Here is a 27869-nt window from a genome sequence, read left to right as displayed (position 1 = left end):
GCCAAACATTGGTTTACCATATATTGTGAACATCTTTTTGACCCAGTGATAGGCGCTGTAAGAAACTCGGACCGCCTTCAACCTCAACTTCAGAGTGCTTAATTGTGGCCCTTTATAAATACCTGGGCAGTATGAAGTGCCCCCGGGTACAATGGGTACAATGGGTACGTGCTCACTTTGCACACCGTGGGTACTTTGGTATTGCAGAAGGGGCCGCCGATGCTTGTGCGGCCCCTTCTGTAATACCGATAGTGCACGTGCACATATAGCGCCAGCGCTATCACCAGAGGGTGTTTCCTCATGGGGGCTTGGCCTCATGCAAATGAGGGAATCCCTTCGCTTCTGCATCCATGTCATATCATTGACACGGGCACACAGGCAAAAAAGCTGTCAGGGGGCGCACTGACAGTGTGCCCCTTGAAGGCAGCCCTCTAGAGGGGGCAGCGGGGGTCCTATGGACACACCATACATATCCTTGCAGGCCGGCACAGTCACTCACTGCACCTGCTGCGAGAGAATCTCTAATCCCTTTTTAAAGTGCAGATGGGTTGCTGTCTGGACAGTGAAGAAAGGAGCGGCTTTAAAGCAGTAGCTCTGTTTTTTACATTAATGCTCTGCCTGGGAGGAGCGCAAGTTCGCCGCTGTCCTGGGGGCAGCGCATTTATGCTAATCCGGCCATTTACCTTGTTTGCAATGGGTACACCTTTTAAAAGGTGCTCCGGTGCAAACAAGGAAATTGCACTGAATGTTTGATACAGCCCCTGGAGTCGACTCAATTCATGCACTATAGAAGAGTAATATTCCACACAAAACGAAATACAGAAAGACAACATACTGGAAATAGCTAACACTCTCAGGGAATGCTTAAACTATAAACAGAAACTAAATTGCTGTCATGGATTACTTTAACGTTTTTTACAGTTACAGAATGTAATCAGTGATTTTGCCTGCAACGTTAAGGATACAAATTTAAGGTCCTTTAAGAACCCGTTTCAATGTCTGCTTTAATTACTACCGGGTCTAACACCTGGAGGGACCCGAACCACTTTAAGGCCTGTCCTCAATGTCATGACAGTGGACATGAGCAGTATTTGCAACCTGACCATAACAAGCATGCATGAATTGATCCAGAAGTATCCTTAGTTGTGAGAATAATACAGGCTGTTAAGTTCTACATAAAATGGCACCTAAGTACAATGTGACCCAAGCAACTAATATAGCCAGGGAGTGCCAAAGGTGTCGCATAATGCACTCTGATGTACAACAGGTTGGGTGTAAGGATAGACTGCTATTCTTAATAAAATGTCTGCCAAGAAATATGAATATTGAGTGGAGGGCGCCCCTGTGGAATAAAGGCATGATGATCTTGATCATGGTCGTCACAAGGTCGGCATTCTTTTAATTACCCGTACTGTTTCCATCAAGGTTTTATGATTCAACATGATTATAATGTTTTACACAAGAACAGGATGCTCGCAAAGATATCCACACCATGATTGTTTCCACAAATGAGCACATGTTCCTGTTTCCTCCATGGAGATCTCAAGGCCCGGACCACTAACTGGTGACTCGTATTACGTCTTCCTCACACACCAGAGCAAAACACGAAGAAGGCCATTTGTGTCCTTCAGGGTATGTCATGGAGTCCAGCATTAGTCCACGAGAACTGAACTCTTGCCTCAGAACTCAAGATAAGGTGTCATACTAGAGATATAAAGGGGGGTAATTTGCATTGTCAGTGGTTATTCTGAAAATATGTTAAAGACGCCCTATTCCTAGACCAGCACTGGACAAAACTGGTCCAGTTCTCATTCCATCTGAAAGCATAAAGTTGATGTGCACCTGTCCAGGGTGTTCACAACCCTGTGGTCAGTTCTTACCAGGAGGACAGTCAAAGTTAGATAGCCACCATGAAGGATAAGTACAGGTTATTAAGTTCCTGTAATCAAGTGTGTGGGGTCTGTATGGCCAGGCTGGCCTTTTATCCCATTGGGCCTTTTCTCGGTGGGCTGGGGCCCTTGCAGGCTGATTTTGAAAGTTCAAGGCCTCTGCTGTGGCCTCTGTCACTTTCCCCAATTCTCCAAGGTTATTGCAGCTGGCACGGGTTAGGTTTTTGAGAGAAAAAGGAATGGAGAGAGAGCAAGGGCGAAGAGCGAATTGATGGATGGAGAGAGAGAGAGAAAGAACAAGGAGAGGGAGGGGGTGGAGCTGGGATGAGCATTTCAACCAGGGCTAATTTTGGTTCCCCCGTCCAGCCCGGGGTTACTAGATTCAAATGGTAGAGAAATCTACCTGACACTTTTTCTTTTCAGGTAGTATCGCAAAGTGATATCCCATTCTTTGTATGTATTTAAGTATTTATGAAGTGCAAACTTGTACAGGAACAACAGAATGCCATACCAGGCCATCTCCCAAAATTATGATTGAAGATTAGCTAGAGAGTAGATGGGAGAGGCGCTACTGTAGTCAATATATGGTGGTAAGGGGGACTTTAAGATGTTAAGATGTTGCATTGTTTAAAGAGAAGAATTTTCAGATCTTTGCTGAATTGTAGGTGGTTTGCGGTAATTCTGATGTTCATGGTGATGCTGTTCCAGATTTTAGGTGCATCGATGGAGAAGACCTGTTTCCTGTGTTTTTATGTGTTCCATTTCTTTGTCAGTGTTCTGGCTACTACTGTTTCGTGATCTACCCATGATGGTTAGTTTGTCAGATGTAGATCTTACAGTTAGCCTTGAAGATCATGTTGGCATTCAAGAAGAGCTGTGCAGTTCCTTTAGGGTCGGGATAGTATGTTTGAATTTCTTCAGGCTTTTAATTAGGCATGCTGCAGTGTTCAGAATCACTCACGAGGGACAATAAGGTGTCTGGGATGCTGTGGAACACAGTCTTGCCTTAAAGGTGTGCGAGATTTGTGTAATTTACTTTTGCGTAGTTTCAGGACATTTCAGGAAAATTATGTAAAATTACATGTAATTATATGAAGTGAAAATGAGTTATTTAGCTGTGTCCATTAGTGTGAAATCCATAGGTGTATCAATGATAAAGCAAGGAAGCACTGCCTCCTAAAAAATATGCAAAAAAACCAATTGCCTTGAACAGCAGAAGCACGTGTTCTGCTTCTTCTCGTTGTTGCTGTGCACCCACTCTATAAGTTTTTAGCAACCAGTAGTGTAATTATGCAATGTGCCATAATTTTGTGAATTTATTGTAATATGCAAATTCCTAAAATTACTTGAATTATGCTACCGTAATTTAAATTACTCCGTGGCCTAGTTGCTTTCATCCTAGTGCAAGAGTACCAAGGCTTGTACAGTCGTTTGAATTCAGGTACAGAGAAGAAAGTGTCCAATTCAGTAATTTGGTTTTTTTGGGGGCGGGGCTGCAAGACTTTAATTCATCCACACAGTATCCCAGAAGACATCTGAAATGCAGCGGTGCTGATGAAGAAAGGCTGGTTGCTGGATATTCAATATTTTACTGAAAAAAACAATCACAGGGTATTTGACCATTCAAAGCTCAGGATTTCCGCCGAGGGTAGGGGTTCTCTCCACATTGGCCTAAAGTCTGACGTATTACAGTCATCTTCAGAGCTTTCTTCAGCAAAGACAATCTTTGCCAATTAAACAAATATATCCCAGCTGGGAACAGAAGAGAGGAGTCTTAATTACTACTGAGAGTTTGGGAGAATTTTTCAACAGAATTAATGCTCAAAGCAGCACAAAGCATTACAAACAGTGGATTTAGGGCAGTGAAATCTTTTTTTTTTTCAATCTTTCTGAAGTATGGGATTTCTTTTAAAGCCGGGAGCTTTTTTAATAATTTACTGAATTTCTCAAGCGCTCACGTTTGTGGCCCATTTTGGAGGACTGTGAAACCCTAGCAGTCAGCAAAATAACTCATACATCTTCTTTCATATAGAACGGGGAACTTGCTCAAGGGAGGCAGGCCGACGTGGAAAGTGCAATTAAATAATTAATATTCTCCCAATTAGATACTTTAATGGATGCGTTACCCAGGGGGGCTTCCGCTGTCTCTGAAAGGCAGGAAGAACATTGAACAGAAAAAAACATAAAAATAAACATCTTTCTCCACGTTTCACCTACCTAGCTACTGCAATTACCACGGGGCTATCTATGAATAGTGCTTGCGGTGCCTGTCATGGATGTCATTTAGGGGTCGCCCGGGGTCGCAACTGCGACCCCTGGTACTGTATATGCGACCCCTGGCCTCAAAGGTGGCAAAATCAGTGCCAGGAACAATGTGGCAGCTCCTCCTCATGGCATCATTTGGAGCTCCAGTTTCCTTGTTTTTACAATGTTTTTATTACAGTAATAGTGAATAATAGTATTCGAAGTCATTCCAATAAAAAATGGAGTGCAATTAGCTGGAGTGGGAACCTTTCTGATAGGTGAGGTAAGTGGCAAATGCTCTTAAATGTATGTTGTGTGCATGTGTGCACATGAGAGTGCATTTATGTGAGAAAAAGTGTTTGATGTGTGATCATGTATGTACATGCAAGCATGTGTGTGTGAGAAAATGTAAATGTCAAATAGTGTGTGATGTCACTTCGGTTACCCCTGGCATTTTGGTGAATTGACTTTCATGGTGCCTGTTAGTATGAATCTCAATCATCAACTTTCTGATCTGTGTATCAAAATGTTACTTTTTGTTTCCCTCCACTTCTGTGGCTTTGGAACATTTAAAAAAAACAGTGATGCCACATTCTGTTAAATACACATTTAAAGAGAAGAACTAAACGGATAGATGAATAAATAGATCGGTGGATGAATGAAATTTACTCACATGGTGCATACACATGCTGTCCTCATAGTCATATGGATTATTCAAAGAGGAGGGATTTATTGGTGAAGCTAAATCTGAGATAGTGGGCGTACTGATTCTCTACCAAAGCTTTGGAGTATCTTATGTAGGAGGAACTCAGTCATCCTGTTTTTTGTCTCCTGGATCTCATGGTGAAAAGAAGATTTTATCTGGCGGACAGGACCAGTGGGCGAATTTGGTGGATCATGTAACAGGACCCATCCTCATGTAAGAGCACCTGACAACAGGCAAATTGTCTAAAAGAACACAAGATAATAAGTACTTGTATATTTATGTATTTATTTATGACGCGCTATGCATACAGGTGAAGGTGGTAAGAGCTGGAAAGAGAGGGAGGAGCGAATGTTGTAAATGTCCTTGCTACCACTTTTGCCTATTTTGCTCAGAACATTTGTAAAGCATGTTTATGTATTTCATTGATATTTATCAAATTACAGTTAAGGCGTATAGTAAATAACAAGTAATAGGTAATGATTGTTGGTGCTTAATAAATAAACAGTATAAGGTGCTTAGTGTTTTCCCTCCCTTGCACAAAGAGGCCAATTCAAGTAATTTTTGCATTCTGGCTTGATTTCCACAACAGTACAACAGTGACTACAAACATAACAAAATCACCTTAAAGGCGTAATTTGCAATCTATGCTACTTATTATCATATTGTTCTTGCTACATCAATCGATCAATCCATCCATCCATCCGTCCAGCCTGCCAGCCAGCCATCCATCCACCCATTCATCTATATCATATTAGCCAGTCATCCATGCCTTACTCCTTCCACCCATCAATCAACCTGCCCACCCATCCATTCATTCACCCATCCATACTCTTTCCATCTATCCAGTCAACCGTTCATCCATCTACGAATTACAATACATTGGTACTTCTTTACTAAAGTGCACTATTTCATTATTTTCATTGCACAACAGAGCCAATACTCAATGGATGTGTACTAAAAATCCTTAGCCCTTGAGTGTGTATCATCAGGTGCAGAGGTTGGCTTATTAGGGCTTTTTTCTGTTTGTCTTCTGCACTAGCAGGCTGCGGGCTGAAGTGTGTTAAAATATAAATTTGAAGAGTGAGGACCTGATTTAGATGTTGGTGGAGAAGAATACTTTGTCACAAATGTGACGGATATCTTGTCTGCCATATTACGATACCATGATATCCTATGGGGATTGTAATTCATCAGGATATCCGACATGTTTGTGGCAGGGTATTCCATCCGCCGAGATCTAAATCAGGCCTAAGGTATGCCAAGTGGTCTGCTGCTATACCCAGGGCTTATTTACATCTCTCTTTTTGCAATATAAAGTTGGATGACATACCGATGCCTCCTTCGTCCTCTCCTCTCCTGCTGCAACCTTCGCGACCCTGGAGATGAGTGGTGCCACATTGGTTGGCCCATAAAGTTGAATTTTCGGCAAGCAGTTCTGGTAGGATTCCACAATGCCTTGAATCCCTGAAGGAAAGAACAAGAAAACTGAAATAAGGAGAGGTAAAAACTCCACAGACCTTAGATTCAGAGATGTTTCTGCTACAAATAAAACAGATCAGTCAGCCAGTCAACAGTACATTTTATCTTGGTTTAAAAGCATAAAATAATATAAACGTTTTATGGATCACATTTCTTCATAATTTGCTCAACAACTTTCCTATTTATCTTAGTAGAGCAGTTCCAACACAAAGCGCACACTCTACTTAGGCACATAAATGAGCACTTCTAATATTGCGCTATTTACTTGTGCCCCTCGATCTAGAACATAGACCAACTTCCCAAGGCTCAAAATGGACCTCGTGGCGGGTGCTGTCAAGAAAATAACCAAACATGCTCCAACCACAATATTTAGAGTCTCATACATATTTAATAAAATACACATAAAATACTAGTGACATTTGTTAATATAGTTTATCATCCATTAGACTTGAAACATTATCAAAATCATTTGGTCCAAAAATAACATAGAAAACAACTGTATACAATCAAAATACTAAAAAGGTTACTGTGACGACGCAGCATTTTAGTGGCTCCTTGACCTTTATCCCACCTTTTTCAGGACGAATAACTGAATTAAAACTACTATCATTCTCTTGGATTTTATATCATGTATATTGTTTCTTTCCAAATGAGGTAAGAAACTAATATTTAAGACTTTGCAGCTCAAATTTTATGTCGGCAAACGGGGAAGTCTACTGTTCCTTTCCTGCCCAAGCAAGACCGCTGCTATGATAATGCAGATCTCAGAAGTTAATAAATTGATTCATATAGCAGAATTTTCTATTACCTACCTGTTGGGCATGGTTCACACAGTTTGTTGTATCTGCTAATTTATGAACTGACAGACTGTGTTCATGCTGAACCCTAATTTTAACAAGAAGCATAGGGCACCATACTGGCAGCCTGCAAGACCTGTGTGCAAGGCTTAAATATTAGTTTCATATCTCATTTAGTCATTGGACCTGAAGAAGGTTATTTTTTTAGATCAAAGTTATATCTGTTGTTCTTGAATTGATAATTAAGCATCCACATAACAATAATTTGGATTTTAACAATACGTCCGGGGGAAAACCTTTGTATTGGTTTGGCTGAACCCTATCCCCTGTGGCTTTATACAAGGGGTTACTCTCTAAATTGTTGTTGTAAAAAAAAAAATCACCATATAATGACAGTGCAGCAGGAAACTCATTGGGCAAGCATATTCGTTAGAGCTTTCATTTGTTTATCAAATTGTCTACGGAGAAGGACAGGGATGCCAAACTAAGATGGTCACTCGTTGTGTTGCTGCTGATAGAATTCTGAGACCTACCAAGACCACCCTAAAGTCCTTTTTCTTGGAAATTTATCTTTATTTCTAGTAAAAGTCAGATAATCTGACTTGTACCTATTTTTATTTAGCCTAGTTTGAAAAGGTTATGAATACGTATGGAGTTTGTTGGTGTCACGTTGCCCTTGGTAGTCCAGCTTTCAGATGGGCTTTCTCCTGCTCACATTCATCATTTAAATAAGTGGTATGAGCAAATCTCCAGTGCAGGCGCACGTACCTTCACATTCATCGTCGTCAGGGTTGAAGTTGATGGCAAAATCGTGAGAAACCTGAAATGGAAGAAAGCATTGTATCAAAACAAAACAAGCATAGGAGGCACATAATAACAGAAACACTGGCAGTGTCCATGTTGAACACGGATGGCTCAGATGAATCACAGTTTCTCTTTCTCCAATAGGGCTATGTTGTTCGAAAGGCAGGGACATGTGCACTCTGGGAGAAAGTCAAGCGTAGGCCATCCTGACAAGGTAATTGGCAGAAGAACTATTCTAAACCAATTGACCACTGCCTTGAGTAACATGCACAATATGATTGGTTAGTACCCTTAGTTGTATTTGTTTTGAAGGATGGCACTCACCGGAACACGAAGTTACTTAGTAGAACTACTTGACAGGTGCTAATTAAAAGCATCTAACAAATAGTGTTAGGAGGTAGGTCCAAGAAAGTCAAAACAAAAACTTACCAGATTTATAGGTCAATCACTATATTTATAAATGTTTTCATTCAAGATTTACATTTTGTAAATTTTCTTTACAGGACTGGCTTGAAAATTTAGCATGAACTCCTAGCTGTTCTTGGCCTATGTTGGATACAACTGATCTAAAACACACATTATCTTGCTCCTTTACAAATTGAAAGTTGCTCCATTACTTTTTCAAATGTCCAAGGGCTTGAAGCCTCATCAACAATGGTAAAAATGTGAGCTACAGTTTTAAGGTAAAACACAAAATAAATCTATTATTCTGGCCAACCCAGAGCAATCACAACCATCCTTGGATATTTGCCAGAAACAGGACGCAGGTAGTACTTCATGAAGAATAAATGCTTAAATACCAGCCAGTGTTGTAACCACAAACCGCCTGTCCATGCCTCCTGGAAGCGTCTATATTTTTGGCTTTTTTATTTTTATTTAAATAGTTAGACAGACAAACATTTATAAACATCTTCCACTGTGGTTCTCTTCCTAACAGTTCTGCACCACACTTTCTTCGCCTCATTGCGAATCTTTTTTGCCAGGTTTTGTGAATTTCACAAAAGAAAATCCTTAAACAATAACCTACATTTTTATCTGTTACAATCTCTATTGCTTAACAGAGCTTTATTAAATGCAGCATTTCACTAGAGCTTACTCTGATGCGTTTGCTATTTGGCATATGCATTTCACACGCTATAGCACCTTTCGATGGAAAGGTGATCTTCCATGAGGTACAGAAGAGGCTTTAACTGTTGAGTAGGCAGGAACATGAGTGTCTATGTAGAGACTGAAGCACATAGATAAAAAAAAGCTATCAATGACTGGTCGGAACAGTAGCTCCATGGCACAATAATTTACTTAACATTTAAATAATAAAGCAGAAGAAACAAATAATTGTAAGATTTGTTGTACAGAGTTGGGGACTTTGGGCTAGATGTATCAAGCTCCCGGTTTGCATCTCTTAAATAGCGAATTTTAAGAAATCGCTATTTAAAGAAATGCAAAATGGGATGTATGAAATTTGCGAGTCGGTAATAACGATTTCTTAAAATTCTCAATCCCTATTACCGAATCGCAAATATTGAATGGGACTCCATTCATCCCTATGGGCCTGTAGGCCCATAGGTGCGAATGGTTTTGCATTTCCCAATTTGCGAATTCCAGTTAGGAATTCGCAAATTAGGTAATGCAAACCCCAGGGTGCTGGGGGTCTAAGGCCCCCTCTGACGCACCCCAAAAAAATATTTGCGGACATGTGAAGCACACACATGCCCTAGGGGCATGTGTGTGCTACATGTCATTTATAAAAAATGCATTTATAATGCACTTTTAAAAATTGCACATGCATACCACCAACTGGGATTTGGTGGTAATTGCATTTCCTAAATGCCCAATTCGCTTTTAGGAAATGCTTGATACATGTGCTTTGGAAATTTCAAATAGGAATTCCCTATTTGATATTTTCTATTTAGAGAATCGCAATTTGTATTTCTCTAGATGGGGGTTGCAATTTTAAGGAATCACTATTTTTGCGATTCCTTAAAATTGCACAGTGAATGCCTTTCATACATCTTGAAAGGCATTTTTGCATTTGCAAAGGGCCGAATTTTGCAATTCGCACCGTTTGCGAATGCAAAATTGCTTGATACATTTGGCCATTTATTACACCTGACTCTGGATATCATCTGCTCTCTTCGAATGTGCTATTTTCCATACAAATTAGCCCTCTTGACCCATTGGGGACCTTGTAAAAGGTGCGATTCCTCAAACTACACAGGGATTGGAAACACATTCCATACTCAATGGCAAAAGTGAAATTTAAATAGAATAAGAATCGAAGTCTCCAAAAACAAAAAAAGTTTGTTGCCAGAAAAGCAGACAGTGCTAGGAGTGAAACACAGAAAAATAATTTAAATTAAAGATGTGTAGGCCTCCCGGCCATTAATCTGTTCAGCAAAGGAGAGACAGAACTCCTTGGAAATGCAATCTCAGATTAGAAAAAATAGAAGAAAGCAAAACAAATGGTCGCATTCTTTGGAGTGCAATAAGACTAATTGAGAATCATTTCCAGGACAACCTAACCGAGCTTCCTATGAAGTTGCAACATTCAAACCTGAGAATTATTTAACGAACTGCCGGCATTTAGAAAAAAAAAACACTTGCAAGAACATTGAGATGTATATGCTCAACTGTATCTACACATGCCCGGGCTTTGCAAAGAGCTTCGGTTTTTGCTGTGGTACCAGTCCTTAATTTGAGCCAGTGTTTGCCAGGGCTCACCAGCGAGCCTAATTTTAGAGCTCCATTATTAAATGAGGGACTTAGGTTCATGATTGCAGTGACTGCGCACTGGTGAGACACTTTGCACAAAAGCACCACTTCTTCTGTCCTACTTGTGCTAATTATGAGTGACACACATTTATTTAATCAATCAATCAGTGAACTTGTACAGAGCGACTTATCACCCATGAGGGTATCAAAGCACCACAGGGTCCAGGGTCTCAGGTGCACAGCCAGGTTTTTAGCATCCTTTGGAACTCCTGTAGAGTAGGGGAGGTCCTGAGGTGCAGGGGGAGCTCATTGCAGGCTTTGCCTGAGAGGTAAGAGGATGATCAGTCCTCCTGCTTGGCTGCGTGGTATGGGGGATGTAAGGGCCAGCATGAGGGAGGGGGAGTGGAAGTGTCTTGAGGGCTTGTGAAATATTAGGCAGTGGCTGATGTAGATGGGTCCAGAGCAATGTAGGGCTTTGAAAGTGTGGGTTAGGAGCTTGATCTGGCATCTCTTCTGAACTGGCGTGTTTTTTAAGGTGGGGGTGATGTTGGTGTGATGAGGGACATCCAGGATGATTCTTGCTGCAGCATTCTGGATGTTCTCTAGTCTTTGAACTCAGTGGGCCTTGATACCCACATAGAGGTTGTTTCCACAGTCCAGTTGACTGGTGATAAGGCATGGATTTTGGGAAACCACTAGAAAATATTACATAACGTGCAGTATGAAGAAGCAGGAGGATGACACTGCATTGACTCAGGACCTCATGTTCAATTTTCTCTCCACGATGATACAGAGGTTCCTGCCATGCTCAGCTGGGGTTGGAGTGTGCCCTAGTTCTGTGAACCACCAGGAGGTATACAAGGGGGAGTTGTCTCTGCAGACGATCAAGACTTCCGTCTTGTCTGTGTTGAACTTGAGGCAGTTATCCCTCATTCAGCTGGCAATGCTGGTCATGCATTGGTGGAAGTTGGTTCTGTCAACGGTGGAGTTTTTAGAGAGGAAGAGGATGAGTTGCATGTCCTCAGCATAGTACTGATAAATTTGAGTCTGTGGTATCTCACTATGTTGACAATGGGGGATTTGACAATGTTGAAGAGGGCAGGATGAGTGATGAGCCTCGAGGGATCCCGCAGGTAAGTGGTTGGGCTTGGAGGTGTAGGGTGGAAGGTAGACTCATTGTGTTTTGTCGGTGAGGAAGGAGGAGAACCATCTGAGGGCAGATCTTGGATGCCTATATTGTGAAGTGTGGTGATGAGCATGTGGTGGTAGTTGGTGTCATATGTCACTGAGAGAGCGAGGAGGATAAGGGCAGCTATCTCTCCTTTGTTGAGGAAGGCCCGGATGTTGTCTGTGTCCTTGATCAGGGCTGTCTCTGTGCTGTGGTTGTTGCAGAATCTGGATTGGGAGCTGTCCAGAAGTTAATTGTGTTCCAGGTAGATATTAAGTTGTTGATTGATTACTTTTTGTATAACTTTGGCCTGGAAAGAAAGCAGGGAGATGGGTCTATAGTTGCTGAGTTCACTGGGGTCTGCTGAAGGTTTCTTCAGCAGAGGTTTGATGTCTGTGTGCTTTCAGGCTTCTGGGAAGGTGTCAGAATTCAGTGAGGTGTTAAGTAAGGTAGAGGAGCTTGAGGCCAATCCTGGATTCTCTAAGGTTGAAGAAGTAGTGAGGTCATGGTTCGGATGGGGCCCCTAAGTGGAAGGATGTGATGATGGTGAAGGTGTCCTAAATGACGAAGTGGTTGCACGTGGTTAGCCTTTGGATGGTCATGTGTGTGGAGGTATGGCAGTTGACAAAGTTTTCCGGCTTGAGTTGGGAGTTGAAGTTTCTGTAGAGTTTGGCAATTTTTTTGTGGAAGAAATCTGTGAGTCATTGCATAGGTCCTGAGAGGGAGAGATGTTGCTTGTCATGGTTTCAGGGTTGGTGGATTCCTTGACTATGCAGAAGCGCGCCTTTCAGTTGTTGGGGTTAGCTTTGATGCACGATGAAAGAGCTTTTTTCTTTGTGTTACCTAGCTGGCGGTAGTAAAGAATGAGGGCTGATTTGTAGGCGGTTTGTCATGGGGTCTTTGTTGGTGCGCCACCTTCTCTCCAGGTGCTTGCAGTGGCGCTTGGCTGTTCTGCGGTCCTCGGCATACTAGCTGGCTTGCTTGGTGGATCTTCTGTGTTTCTTGTTCATGATGGGGGCAACAATGTTACCGCAGCCAGTGATCCAGGTATTGAAGTTTCTGACATCCTGGTTCACGTTGTTGTGGTGTTTGGGTGGGTTGAGGGTGTCGGTCCATTGTGTCTCTGAGGCCTAGTTCCAGCTGAGACAGGGGGTATTGGGTTGCGTCAGGAGGGCATGGGGGTTTTTGATGATGATGTGGACAATGGACTGTTCGGTCAATGTGAGTTTGGTGCAATGGCTGTATTTGATGTGGTCGCTGGAGGTGAATATGTCAAGCATGTCTCCTGTGATGTGTATGGGGTAATGTACGAGTTAGGTGAGGCTGATGTTATTCAGACTGTCGAGGAGATTGGTGGAGTTAGGTTCCGTGTTGTCATCGAGGTGGAAGTTGAGGTCCCCCCGAAACATGTAGTCCATTGGGTTGATAGTAAGGGGGTTGATGAAATTGTTGACAAGGTTGAAGAAGGTGTTTTGAGGTCCCAGTGTAGGGTATGTGAGGGTTCCCCTAATGGTGGACTTCTCATCCATTTGGATAGTCAAGTTGAGGTGTTCCATTGTGGGGATGGTGTCATCCGTGGAAGAGGTGCATTTGATGGAATGCCTGTGGAATATGGTGATTCATCTGCCTGGTATGTTGATGCGGTTGCGGTGGGTGATTCTGTATCCTGCCATTATGGCGGTGGTGATGCCAGGGGATGACAAGAAGTTGAGCGAAGTCTTGGTGACGTAGACAATTTCGAGTGCAAGAGTGTCAATAAGGTTCCAGACTTCAGTGGGGTGCTTGCTGAGTGAGCGAGTGTTGAGGAGGGTGCATGTGTGCTCGTGGTAGGTAGCTGGTGTTGCACTTTGAGTTGGGTATTGCGGAGATTGATGGGAGTGTGCATGTTGTGGCAGATGAAGTGGCAGAAGGTGCAGGTGAAAGATCCTACCAGGGAGTCTGGTGCGGAGCAGTGGCAGTGTTTGTGGCATTGTCCAGGTTTGAAGTTGCGGATGGCGGTAGAAGTGTAGCTGTGGATGGCAGTTGGACCAGGGTTTCAGGCACTGGGCATGGTCCAGCAAAGAAGGGTGCAGAAGGACTTGCCTTTGGCACACCTTTAGTGCGCCAGTGGCGCACCCAAACTGTGGCTGCTACTAAGGAGTTCCTGGGAGGTAGAAGGGGTGGCTGGGGCTGATGAAAAGGCAGGAAGGCAAAGCAGGAAAGGAGAGAGTGAGGGAGGAGGAGGCACAGGAAAAGAGGGAGAGGTGGAAGTGGTAGGAGTAGGAGAAAGGAGCAGGAAAAGAGCAACAAGGGACAGCAGCAAAAGCAGCCTAAAAGGGCCCAATGGGGGCAGAAAAATAGCAAAAAGAATGAAGGAATAAAGTGAGAATGAAGCAAAAGACTGAAGAGTAGGAAGAAGCTTGAGAAGAGTGACACAGAAGCAGGAAGAGGAAGAAGAATGCATCAGATGGGAGAGGACCTAAAAGAATGCGGATACTGGAGCTGATCAAGGGCCAGCAGAGGTAGGTGGAGGAATGGGCCTTGATACCTGCTCAGTGAGGCCATACTGAAGTCACCATTATGTAGGTCCTGGCAGGTGGGACAGGTGCTAGGAGGTTGTGGGCAGGACTGTCGACAAGGCAGGAAGGCGAAGCAGGAGCAGGAGCAGGTAAGGAGAGGGGGAGGCAGGAGGAGAAGCAAGAGGAGGGGGAGGTAGAGGTGGCGGGAACAGGAGAAAGGAGCCATAAAAGCGCAAAAATTGGGCAGCAGAAATAGTGGACTAAATAGGTCCAAAGAGGGCAGAAAATGGAAAATGAATGAAGGAGTAAGGTGAGAATAAAGCAATAGGTTAAAAGTGAAGTGCAGAGTAAGACAAATGGGCTGCAAATGGATGGGAAAGAAAGCAGTAAGAGGCTTGAGAAGACAGTAGCACAGAAGAAGGAAGAGGAAGAATGCAGCAGAGGAGAAAGGGCCTGGAAGAACGTAGATCCTGGAGCTGTCAGAGAGTCAACTGAAGTAGTTGGAGGGCTAGGCCCAGGCACTGCTACCAGAAAAAAATATATAGCATCTGCCCACCACCTCACCAGGCAGGAAGAGGCTCTGTTTTCCTCCTACTGGCTGAGTTGAGCAAGAGAGATGCAGGCCAAGTACTTTCCTTCTTGCGGATTGATCCTAGTGACATGGGACAAGCCATCTAGTCTGGTACGGTCTTGGTCAACTTTAGACTTTAAAACTTCAAAACAAACAGCAGCTGCCAAACTAAATCATGATCACTTATTTGGTCACCAAAAATACCAAAATGCAAAAGGAAAAGGAAAACAGCACAAGATAAGCTTGGTACTGAGTCATCTCTACTTAATCTTGTTAACTTGAAACAAAAGGGAACATGTGATTCATGCACTGATAATTCTACAGTGCTCTGCAAACCCACTTGAGGATCAATGGAGGGCTGTATGTTGTATTAGGACTGACATAAATACTACGTCATGGAAAGACGTGCCCTGTTATAGGTGTCACTGAGGATTGCAGTGGCCACAACGAAACAGCGTTGACAACTATCATCTAAGAAAATATTTGTGCTTTGATGTTGTAGTAGTAGTAGTAGTATTTCTAATATTAATTTATTGAGTTATGTATTTTTTTTTTTACAAATTAAACACAAGGTTTGCAAAATGTCTTCATCCAAATTTTAGAGCTCTCAGTTATTGGCTCAATGTCTAAGTGGTTCACCTAGCCTAGGATTTTTGTTATTTGCATTCTACTACTTGTAGTCTTGTTTATGCTATTATACCACAGTACTATACATATTTGAATGCAGAAAAATTATGAGCTCCCCAGGCATGGGATTTAGAAACATGAGTTACCTGTGATTTTGCAGGTATAACAATGGTGGTCTTTCCTTTTTTTGGGTAGGGCCCTCCCCACTGGAGCACAACATACTCCTAGTGTGGTATAGTTTGTTTAATTTCTAAATGTTTCTCACTACATAAAGTTATACTCTGTTGTTGGGTCTTCTCTGATCAAGATGAAAATCAAACAAGCAAATAGTCCAATCTTTTCTTCTCGCTATGGCTCTGCCATCAGTGGATTCTTACCTCATACTTTGGAGGAATCCTTGCGCCGAATCCTAAAGCTGAGAACTTCTTGTCACTGGAGGGAGGAGAAAGAAAAGTTTAGACATGAAGAGTTGCAACAAAATCCTATATCATGCCAGGACAATCCTTGAGCATGCAATGAACCAATAGGTGTTTAGGTAATTATGCCAACAGGTTTGATGTCATCACAAGTACTGTTATCCATTTCTGCTTTATGACCAACATTACTTTACATTCTGGGGCCATTGGCCCAATACTCAACAATCTAATTGTTTTTACAGATTACACCAAAACAAATCAAATCTTTATTCAGCTTTGTGCAGCACAACCATAAACAAAAACAAATTAAAAAGACATGAAAAATGTTAAACACTTTTAAAAAGCCTGCACTTAATCAGCAATTCATAAACCATGCGTGATTTAAAAAACTAAAATTCTATCTCGATATGATCTCCACATGCCAAATGCAAGACCATCTGTAGCCGTCCGTGCAAGGACCGAGCCCAGTGGCAGGAACACTGGCCATCCAGACACCCATAGATACTCCTCTGCACAACTGAAAGCCCTTAACCCAGGACTCCGCAACAACAAACGCTACCTCTCCTCACCTTCATCAACGGCAGGACCTTTCACCCACCACTACTGCTTCTTCACCTGCAACGCAGCACTGCCTGCCCTAATGGAACCCTTCAACACACCAACATCACAGACAGCAACCGCCACAGAACCACTCCACTGCCTCCTATTCAACGCTCAATCTCACTGCAGGTAGGCCACAGAAATCTGGGACACAGTTACCACCCTCACTCTTGACTTTGTCTTCACTACTGAGACCTCTCACAACCCCTCCTCCACCCCCAATACCACCACTGCAACACCCAATAGATACAAGATGACACACCGGGACTGCACCAACAAACACAGAGGTGACATCGTCATTACCCACAGAGAAACCATCCACTGCACCACCCCTGAAAACGACACCAATCATGGAGCATCTCAACTTCCAACTCCAAACCAACAGGAGAACAATCATCAGAAGCACCCTTGCATAGGGACCCCAACTCCATGCCCCCGCTTCTGCAACACCACTCCCAAATACATTGCCACACTCACTATCAAATCCAAGCACTACATCTTCATTGGTGACATCAACCTCCATCTCGATGACCCCGTAGACACCATCATTGCCAAACTTCTTGGAAAGCATAAGTGATATCAGTCTCACTCAACTGGTCACCGACGCTACACATAGCGCAGGACATATACCTGACTCAGTCTTCGCTGCCAGTGTAGCAGAGAAAAGTACAGACATTTCATCAAGCTCACCGTGACCGACCATGCCATCACCCACTTTACCATTGACGGATCACCTCACTCCACCACCAAGACCTCCACTTCCTTCCACCGCAGCTGGAGCAAAGTGAAAAAGACCTAATGGTCTGAAACCTCATCACCAGCTATCCCGACCCTGCATCAAACCTCAATTAGGCCGTCAAGAACCTCTACCCCTGGATCACCAAATGTGCCAACAAAGTTGCCGCAATCAAGCCTGCCAAGTCCAGTAAACACATCAAGCAAGCCAGCTGGTACGCACCAGAATTCAGGGCCTCAAAACGCAACTACAAACATCTAGTGAGACAAGGGCACACCAGCAAAAATTCCACAGACCGAGCCATCTTCAAAACAGTCCTCCAACAAATACCATCAATGCCTAAAAGACATGAAAAAACATGTCCTCGCAGACCGCATTGAAGACAGCGCCAACCACAGCATAGAACTCTTCAACATCGTCAGAGAGGTCTCCTGCCTGTCAGCCAAAGACATCATGGTACCCCGTCAAAGGATCTCTGCAACACCATGGCAGACCACTTCCACAACAAGATATCCACCATCGACCATAACTTTGAACCCCAACCCACAGACCTCCACAGCCTCCTCACGCCAACCGACACCACCCACAACCTTCTACTCACCACATGGGAGCAGCTGACCACACAGAGCAGCTCAGCAGTCATCAACTCCAACCACTCCAGAGCACCCACAGACCCTTGTCCCCACCACTCCTTCAACTTCAGAAGCAACTAAATCAGTGCTTAACTCACCTCCATTCTTAACCCCTTCATCACCACGGCCACGTTCCCTGATCAATGGAAACATGCAGAGGTCAGACTCCTCCTCAAGAAACCCTCTTCTGACCCCAGAGATCTCAAGGTTTACCACCCCATCTCTCTGCTCCCCTTCCACACCAAAGTACTCAAGAAGGCCATCAACTAGCAATTCATTGAATATCTGGAGAACTGTGACCTGCTCGACTCCTCCCAGACCAGATTCCATGCCAACCACAGAACTGAGACCACCCTGATTGCTACCACCAATGACATCAGAACCCTCCTAGACTGCAGAGACACTGCAGCCCTGATCCTCATTGATCTCTCAGCAGCATTCAACACCGTATCCCACCACACCTGCCATATTGGGATCCAGAAAGAAGCCCCTAAATGGATCTCATCCTTCCTCAGAGGATGAACACAGAGAGTCCGTCTACCACCCTTCTTGTGGGACCCCAAGAACATCACCTGCAGCACTCCGCAAGGTTAATCCCGCAGCCCCACCCTGTTCAACACCTACATGATGCCCCTGGCCGACATCGTCAGAACCCATGACCTCAACATCATTTTCTACACAGAATACACCTTGGTTGTCCTCTCACTCTCAGAAGATCCCCTCCACCATCAGGCCCAACTTCCACACCTGCATGCCGAGCATCACCAAATGGATGAAGACCAACTGCCTGATGCTCCATGTGGTCAAGATGGAAGCGCTGATCTTTGGAAAGATCTCTAGATGACTCGCAGTTAACATCAGAAAAGCCATTACCCAAGCTCTAGTTACCAGACAATTCGATTATGGCAAATCTCTCTACGCAGGAATCTCTACCCAACTCCTGAAGAGACACCAGATGATACAGAACTCAACTGCCAGACTCATCCTCAACCTCTCCAAATGGACCCACATCACCCCCCACCTCAGGAACCTCCACAGGTTCTGTGTCCTGAAAATATGCCAATTCAAGATACTGGTACACACCTACAATGCCCTTCACAACCAAGAACCAGCATGCATCAACCACTGCCTGAAACACCACCAACCCTCCAGACACCTGCACTCTACCCCCTCACTCATACTCCCAGCATCTGTTAAAGTTACAACAGAGGACACTCCTACTCCTACCACGCTGCCAAAGCCAGGAATAACCCTCCCCTCCACCCCAATACTGCATTCTCTTTCACGGAATTCAGGAAAGGATTCATGACCTAGCTCTTTGACTGATCGCAGCAGAATCCTAGTGATTGGATAGCCTCATGAGTGATTAGCAGTGTTCTACAAATCCTGATTGATGGATTGATTGGTGGATTGGCATACAATTAGACAATTTTCCTACTTCTCACAGAACTATTAAAAACATACAATGGCTGAGAAAATAGGTAAAGTTGGCAAAGATTGTAAGATAACAAAAGCAGGTCTACACTGTGTAAAATCTAAATTGCTGTTTTATAAAACGGGCTCTTAATAATCTATAAAAATTAACAAAACAAAAAAATGAAAATGCAAAGTATTTTGTACAGAACTTCCATCACAAGGACAGACCTTATTTTCTTTGAACCATTAACCAGATTTGGAATATGTCACAAAAAAGTGCACAGTACTTAATCAGAAACAAGTTATAGTCAAACAATTGTGTCTATTTCAAGAATATAAAAGATAAAACCGGATGCCTTCGGCTACTGGAATTAGCGTGTGGGCTCGAAATGCTTTCTTAGCCTTTTAATTGACGTGTCATTTTGGTTTTTGTAAGAATGGTGGTAATATTGCCCTCAGAGATATCAAAGCTTATGCCCAGGGTGTTATGACAACATCTAATAAATTCTACCCAAGGGATTTTGTAGGGGCAGTCCAGGGAGAGACAGCGAGTTAGTAACGACCTATTCAAAGTAGCTTCAGGTCTCATAAAAATTGAATACCTAAAGTGCATAGTGCTTGATATATCTATATTCTTAATATGATAAAGGCCTATTTCCTTATGGGAGGTAAATGCAGGAGTGGATTGAGGAACAGCAAGCAGTCTTGTGGCTACAGAATGTTCTGCCCTTTTAAATGACTGACAGTCAGTATAACCCAAGAAACTGGAGCCATCATAGAATTGGAAACACTCCTGCTATTCTGTATTGGGAGTTTCTTGCTAATGAGCCTCAACACCAATTTTGATGCCAACCTGAAAAAAGATGAAGCAGTTTTATTTAGCTGCTGGTTCTTAATGAGCATTTGAGGAACCCAGTTCCTGATGTCGCCAAAACAAGATCCCTAAGTAACAGAAAGTAGAGTCTTTAGGACTCTGGATATTGTTGATGATAAAATGGCTAGTTTTGTAAGGTTTACCCTTAAACATAGATTTGTTATAAATGTTATGAACGAGTTCAATAACAATTGTAGGATATTGGCTGTGCATGTCATAAGGACAGTATAACCTGTATACATAACAACAGGAATTGATCTTGTCCCTATCCTAGGTAAATAAGTGGTGGAATTAAGAAGGGCACATACTTATCTATGTATTAAAAGTAGAACCAAGAAAGGAGTCAAGATGCATCCTTGTCTTACTCCCCTTTTCACCCAGAAAGATCTTGTGCAATCTCCCCCTGGGCCGTAACGGACCTTAGTAGTAGCATTCTGATAAAAATGATTCAGAAGATGAATAGTTTGCAGATTAGTTCCTAGCAAGCTCATTATGTACCCTAGCTTGATTGATACAATCAACCTCACTGCTAAGGTCCATGAATCCTAGGAAGAGAAAGATCTTCTTGGCCTCAGTGTATTTGCCCACTAACAGCTCCAAGTTTATAGATGGTTCCAGGGTCCATAGACCCTTTTTAAAACTGAACTGCAAATCTGAGATAATGGAGTGATCTTTAACCCATGTTTGCAGTTTCTCCAAGAGCACCCTCCCCAAATGTTAACATAGGTGTCCAGGAACAGAAATCGTCCGATAGCAGTGTGGGCCAGATTTATCTCTCTACTTAAAGATAGGGATAATAGTTGAATTCCTCTATTTGAGGGAAACACAACTTTGCTGGCAACTATTAGGACGTTGGTTAGTAGTGGGACCCATAATGCAAGATTATCCATAAGCAAATTCATGGAAACGCCATTAAGTCAAGCAGCTTTCCATGCTTAACTCTAAAGGTGAAACTACATGTCTGATAATGCAAAGTGCATTTGTCCAAAACGTCAGGACTAGCCAGGGCATCAGTAGGTGCTTCTGATGGCTTGGGAACATGTAATACGTCCACCACTCTGATCAAGGTCATTGTTGTATCCCTAAGGTTTGCAAGTCCTTCTGGAGCTCATAAACTGTTCACTGTGTAAAAGATATGGCCACACACGGTTTAAAGATAACTCCACACCACTGGAACAACTTTTCCAGCACGCGGCCTTCCTTTTACATGTTGTTGTTTTCAGGTGTGTTGGTCCAACTGAACCAACCTATGATGACAACTCCCAAAATGCACTTATTTGGTAGTAGAAAAGTCACATTTGGAGAAATGTCTCACCGTCAAATAGCCATAAGGTAAGACATTTCACATGTGGGTGCTGGCTATCCTTCTAACACATGTGGTGTAGGAATTTGAAACATAAGAAACAAGAAGAAGTAACGATCTTAAAAACAGTTCTTCCCATGACCTCTTCCCAAGGCAGGCTACTATGGGCTGGGGCACTGGGAGCCATCCCTAATTTTTCAGCCAACATAACTAATCATGCTGTGTCCTAATGTTTCTGCCAACATAACTAAGTATGCTTGGTAGTGTGATGTCTGTTGCCCCAGCCATTACTTTAGGGTTCTTAGGTTACTGCATCAGTTTCACTGCCCTGAAGTACTCGATTGCTAAGAAGATGTTGGCAAGAGGAGCAAGCTACAGCCTCAGGAAGGCGGGGAACCTCATGGAGCAGTGTCAGATGACAAATGACCACAGAGCAAAACAGCAACAGAGGGAAACAAACTGCAGGGTGCACAAGGGACAGGGAAACAACACAAAGGAACAAGAACAGCCTCACTAACTGGGTGTTAGTCTCACATCTTGAAACAAAAGACACATTTATCGGGTGAGTCTCCCTTCTTGAGAACAGTTTATTTCACTTAGTTCCTTTGGGGCTCTGCCATGCCATGCACAATGAACCTCTTTGGGTGGAATCTCATGCACTGGAGTAAAATCTCATTCATGAGGTGTCACTAATACTTGTTGGCACATGATACCACTCATTCAGTATGATATTTCAGTCTGCAAGCACTTTATGTATATATATTTTGTGTCTAAGCAGTACAAACCTAGTGGGGAGCAACAAAGCACTATTCATGACTGGGGGAGTGTAAGATATTGTGTACAACAGGTTGGCATTTACTTCAAATTCCATTTCACATTTGAAATACATACATCTTTATGCACAGAGAGAGGAAGTGATTCTGCTAGAGTTACACATAATTCAATTTGGTTGAACGCATATGCAGAGATTCAAATCCAGATCTCCAGTTTCCGTGGTCAACAGTGATCAACTTGGACACATCTCCTTCCGTTTATCACCCACTGGCCGTGGGTCTCAGTTCTTGGAGTGCAATATCACTCACTCACTGGGAGTGACTCTAACACACTGGTGACACTCATCTAGTGTGAGTCCCACATCTTGGTGCAGAGTCTCACTTGTTTATTGTGAATTCGTCCTTTCGGAGTGCCATCTGTCTCACTGGTTGAGTCACATTTTTGGAGTGCAGCCAGTCTAAATAAAAATAATAATAATAATAATAATAATAACAATCATCATTGTTATTATTATTATTATGGAAAATGCACAGAGATACATGCCTCATAAATGTATTATATTCCCTCAGAACATATAGTATTAGTTTAACTTTTCAATTAAAGAATCAGGAAATAATTGAATTCCTAAAATAGCAGCCATATTTTTTTAAAGAATCCAACTTCTGACTAAACTTCCTCGTTAATCTCACTGAATTTAAGAGTTGTTCTCCAAAGCCTTCAGTACAATCTCTGTAAAATCTCACTCCAGTGGGCCTTTAGCCTTGAAATCTCCAATAATGAGGCCTTGTGTAAAGCCCATGAGGTCATGGATTTATCAGTGGCACTCAAAGGAGTCAAACAGGTGAAGGTCCAGGGGCAGCTGAAGAACATGCAAGACTCTATACCACAGATGGCCCAACAATCCAATCAAATCTGAAGGCAATGCCAGGCTAGGAGACAAAACAATGCAAGAAGGATAAAACAGAGGTCAGACTTTCTCTTCGCCCTCACCTATTCTATTCTATTCTATTCACCATGCTTATAAAGCACACTGCTACCCGAAACCAGGCTTCCCAGCCCTAGAGAATGAACAGTGATGGAAGAAAACAGAACGAATTATGAAAAAAGATGAAGTTTTAGCTGCTCCCTAAAGTTCACAAAATTGCTTTCTCAGATTAAGAGGCAGAGAGATAGAGAGCTTGAGAGCAAGATATGCAAACGAACATCCCCCACATCTGGCTCTGATTATTCTGTGCACAGCCAGAAGATCAAGGTTATTGGATCTGAAAACCCTACTCGGTTGATATGGCGGGATCAACTGATGAACTACTTTAGGGCCCACCTTGTGTTTGGCCCGATGTACAAGGCAAAGTGGCTTCAACTGAACTGTGATGCTTATTGGCAGCCAATGGAGGGATTTTAGAGCTTCACTAGCCGACTGCGATTTCGGAATACCTTAAAGTGTCCAGGCTGCAGCATTCTGAATAGTTTGACGTTTCCCAATCGCCGCCTTAGGACTACCTAGTTAGAATGAATTACTGTGTTAGACTTTTCATCCTTGGCGTAGTCTCCCTTAACTTTTTGCCTGTTTCCCAGGTTGTTGATGTGTGCTGGACTTTGTTTATGCTGTTTTTGTTACTCTGGGCACTTACCACTGCTAACCAGAGCTAAAGTGCTCATATACAAAATGTATATGCAATTGGTTCATTCATGACTGGCATATATGATTTACTAGTACGTCTCTAGTACAGTGCACTAGAGGTGCCCAGGACCTGTAAATCAAATGCTACTAGTGGGCCTGCAGCACTGGTTGTGCCACCCACATTAGTAGCTTTGTAAACATGGCTCAGGCATGCCACTGCAGTGTCTGTGTGTGCAGTTTAAAACTGTAAATTCAACTTGGCAAGTGTACCCACTTGCTAGGCCTAAATCTTCCCTTTTTTTACATGTAAGACGTCCCTTAGATAGGCCCTAGGTAGACCCAAAGGCAGGGTGCAGCATATGGTTAAGGTAGGACATATAGTAATGTGTTTTATATGTGTTTTATATGTCCTGACATTGAAATACTGATAAATTTGTTTTTCACTGTTGCAAGGTCTGTCCCTCTCATAGGTTAACATGGGGGCTACCTTTAAATGTGATTAAAGTGTAGATTCCTTTTGGGAGTGGATAGACATGTGGAGATTGGGGTCTCTGAGCTCACAATTTAAAAATACATATTTTAGTAAAGTTGATTTTGAGACTGTGTTTTTGAAGATGGCACTTTTAGAAAGTGGGCATTTTCTTGCTTAAACCATTTCTCTGAATCTGCCTGTTGTGGATTCCCTGTCTGGGTCAGTTTGACAATCGGACTGCTTGCACCTCTCTCTAGACAGTGATACAAAGGGAGCTGGGGTGTAGTCTGCACTTCCTGATGAGCCATCTGTGCTAGGAGGGAGGGGAGAGTGGTCACTCACACCAGAAAGGGCTGTGCCTGCCCTCACACAATGCAGTCTCCAACCCCCTGGTGTGTGTCTGGGGCCTGGCATGGACAAGGCAGGATTTCACAAACAAGAGAAACTTTGCTTTGAAGTAAGACTACTTCAAAGGGCAAAATGGGTATAAGAACTGCACCCAAAACCACAGACTTTAGAACACTTCTGGAAACCAAGAGGAACTGCTGCCTGGAGAAGAGCTGAAGAGCTGAGGAAGAAGAGCTGCCCTACCTGTGACTGTGCTTTATGGAGCTATCCTGCAGTTGCTGCTTCTGCCTGTGCTAGCGGATAAAGAATGGACTTTGTGTGCCTTCCTTCTTGTGAAGAACTCTCCAAGGGCTTGATTTAGAGCTTGCCTCCTGTTATTGAAGTCTCAGGGACAGCAAAGACTTCTCTCTTCCAGCACCTGGAGCCTCTGCTAAGGCTCCTACTCTGCCAAGTGGTGTTCATCCAGTTCCTGGGGCCCTGAAAGGAGAAGCTGGGAGGAGAAGAGTGGGAAATCCACACACAGACCACAGTGCGAGGAAAAGATCGACGCAACTCTGATCTGCGGCTGAAAAATCGACGCGCATCCTGCTTCGTGGCTGAAATCGATGCTCGCCTGTTGTGCGGCTGGAAGATCAACGTACACAGCTGAAGAAACGATGGCAGCATCGCTGACGGAGATCGCAACCCGTGCTGTGTGGTTTTCGGATCATCGTGCAGCTGGATTTGCGCCGCAAACACCGCTGGGCATGTAAAAATTACGCAAGGCCTGCCCGGACCCAGGAGTGCTGACCGGATCAACGCATCGCTCTCCTGCGGAGAGAAGAAATGACGCACGCCGACCCGAGTAAAGGAGAAACGACGCACACCGACCCGAGTGAAGGAGAAACAACACAAGTTCTCGCTCGTGAGTGATATCAACGTATCGCAATCCCTTTTTGATGATCAGTCGCTGTGCGGGGTTATTTTTGATGCACCCAGGTACATTTCCACGCTAACAGCATTAACGTTGTGTTTAAAATTACATGATGACTCTTTTAGCATTTTTATTGATAACTTGACTTGTGTATTGTGGATTTTTGTCATTTTGGTCTTGTCTTGTTTTGTTTAGATAAATATTCTCTATTTTTCTAAACCTGTGTTGTGTCATTTTGTAGTGTTTTCATTAAGTTACTGTGTGTGTTGGTACAAATACTTTACACCTAGCACTCTGAAGTTAAGCCTGTCTGCTCGTGCAAAGCTACCAAGGGGTTGAGCGATGGTTAGCTGAGGGTGATTCTCTTTTACCCTGACTAGAGTGAGGGTCCTTGCTTGGACAGGGGGTAACCTGACTGTCAACCAAAAACCCCATTTCTAACAATTACCATAATCAAGGCGTGATTGGATCAGCCCCTGGATCACTATTCTTCTTGATTTGACCGGAGGCCATCTGAGAGTTGTCCTCAGGGCTCTCAGGGGACCAAAGCAGCTGACAGCCAACTTGTTCACCTGCAAAGCCTAAGATTTTGAACACTGTTACTATCCCTAGCAACATTAGAATGACTCCAATTCACATACAGTACAGGGAAAGGCAAAAAGCTCACCTTTTGAAGGCCCACTACAGCTGAATACATTTACCTCTTCCTAGAACACTACTACTCACCTACTGCTTGTATAGGGGTCTGTTATTTCCAGTCAGGATTGCTCTATAGAAATACTAAATCATTCATGCAGACATGCACACAGATACTTTTGCTTGGAGGGATCAACAGAAAGGGCATGGTTCCTGTTGAAATATGGTTGCATCTACACCCTCGCCTAGTGCCAGGTTTCAGGAGTAATACCTGATTTCAACAACACTGCGGACTCCTCAGGAACAAAAAGCGACAGTGCAGAAGGATAGTTGGGATAAGAATAGAAATAGACAGGTGGTAGCGTGATGAACAAACTAAAAGAGAAGAGGAACACAGATGGGAGCAATGAAAAGAGACAGTGATGGAAAAATGCAGGCAGAAAAATTAAACGCGACAGTGGTTCAACAATGCAGATAAAAGAATGAAAACAGACAGTCGTGGGCAGGCAGAAGAATGATAAGAGACAGTGCTGGAACAATGCAGGCAGAAGAATGAAAAGAGACAGTGCTGGAACAATGAAGATGAAAGAATGAAAACAGACAGTCATGGAACAATGCAGGCAGAAGAATGAAAAGAGACAGTGCTGGAACAATGCAGGTAGAAGAATGAAAAGAGACAGTGCTGGAACAATTCAGGTAGAAGAATGAAAAGAGACAGTGCTGGAACAATGCGGGTAGAAGAATGAAAAGAGACAGTGCTGGAACAATGCAGGTAGAAGAATGAAAACAGACAGTCATGGAACAATGCGGGCAGAAGAATGAAAAGAGACAGTCCTGGAACAATGCAGGCAGAAGAATGAAAAGAGACAGTGCTGGAACAATGCAGGTAGAAAAATGAAAAGAGGCAGTGCTGGAACAATGCAGGTAGAAGAATGAAAAGAGACAGTGCTGGAACAATGCAGGTAGAAGAATGAAAAGAAACAGTGATGGAAAATTGCAGGCAGAACAATGAAACGAGACAGTGGAGGAACAATGCAGACAGAAGAATGAACAAAGAGACTGTGCAGAAAGAGGAATGAAAAGAGACAGTGGTGGAACAAAGCAAAAGGAGAAATGAAAACTAGACAGTGCTGGAGCAATGCGGATGGGGGACTGAAAAAAGATAGTGGGGGAACAATGCAGGTGAAAGAATGAAAAGAGACAGTTGTGGAACAATGCAGCAAGAAGAATGGAAGGAGAGAGTGCTGGAACAATGCAGATGGATAAATGAAAAGAGACAGTGCTGGAACAATGCAGGTAGGAGAATGAAAAAAGACATTGGTGGATCAATGCAGATGGAAGAATAAAAAGAAACAGCGGCGGAACATGGCAGAAAGAAGATTGGAAAGAGACAGTGGGGAACAATGCATTCAGAAGAACGAAAAGAGACAGAGGAGGAACAATGCAGATGAAAGAACGAAAAAGTAAAGTGGTGTAACAATGCAGACAGAAGAATCAAAAGAGACAGCGCTGAAACAAAGCAAGCACAAGAATGAAAAGAGACAGTCCTTGAACAATGCAGACAAAATTATGAAAAGAGACATTGCTGGAACAATGCAGGCAGAACAATGAAAAGAGACAGTGGAGGAACAAT

The 27869-nt window shown here is 43.2% G+C and overlaps 1 protein-coding gene across 2 annotated transcripts in view; it reads right to left on the bottom strand.

The window, feature by feature from the left end:
- Positions 1-27869, bottom strand: part of CPNE7 (copine 7) — a 606098-nt gene that overhangs the window by 21517 nt on the left and 556712 nt on the right. For both annotated transcript variants that reach the window (XM_069216819.1, XM_069216820.1), the window contains exons 12-14: positions 15873-15927; positions 7884-7935; positions 6170-6303 (exon numbers count right to left, since the gene is read on the bottom strand). In XM_069216819.1, the coding sequence (XP_069072920.1) occupies positions 6170-6303; positions 7884-7935; positions 15873-15927 (241 nt within the window). The remainder of the gene's footprint in view (positions 1-6169; positions 6304-7883; positions 7936-15872; positions 15928-27869) is intronic.

Source organism: Pleurodeles waltl, chromosome 12 (assembly GCF_031143425.1).
Source record: "Pleurodeles waltl isolate 20211129_DDA chromosome 12, aPleWal1.hap1.20221129, whole genome shotgun sequence".
Taxonomy (NCBI): Eukaryota; Metazoa; Chordata; class Amphibia; order Caudata; family Salamandridae; genus Pleurodeles; species Pleurodeles waltl.
Note: the sequence above shows the minus strand (reverse complement) of the source record. Positions and strands in the feature narration are given on the sequence as shown.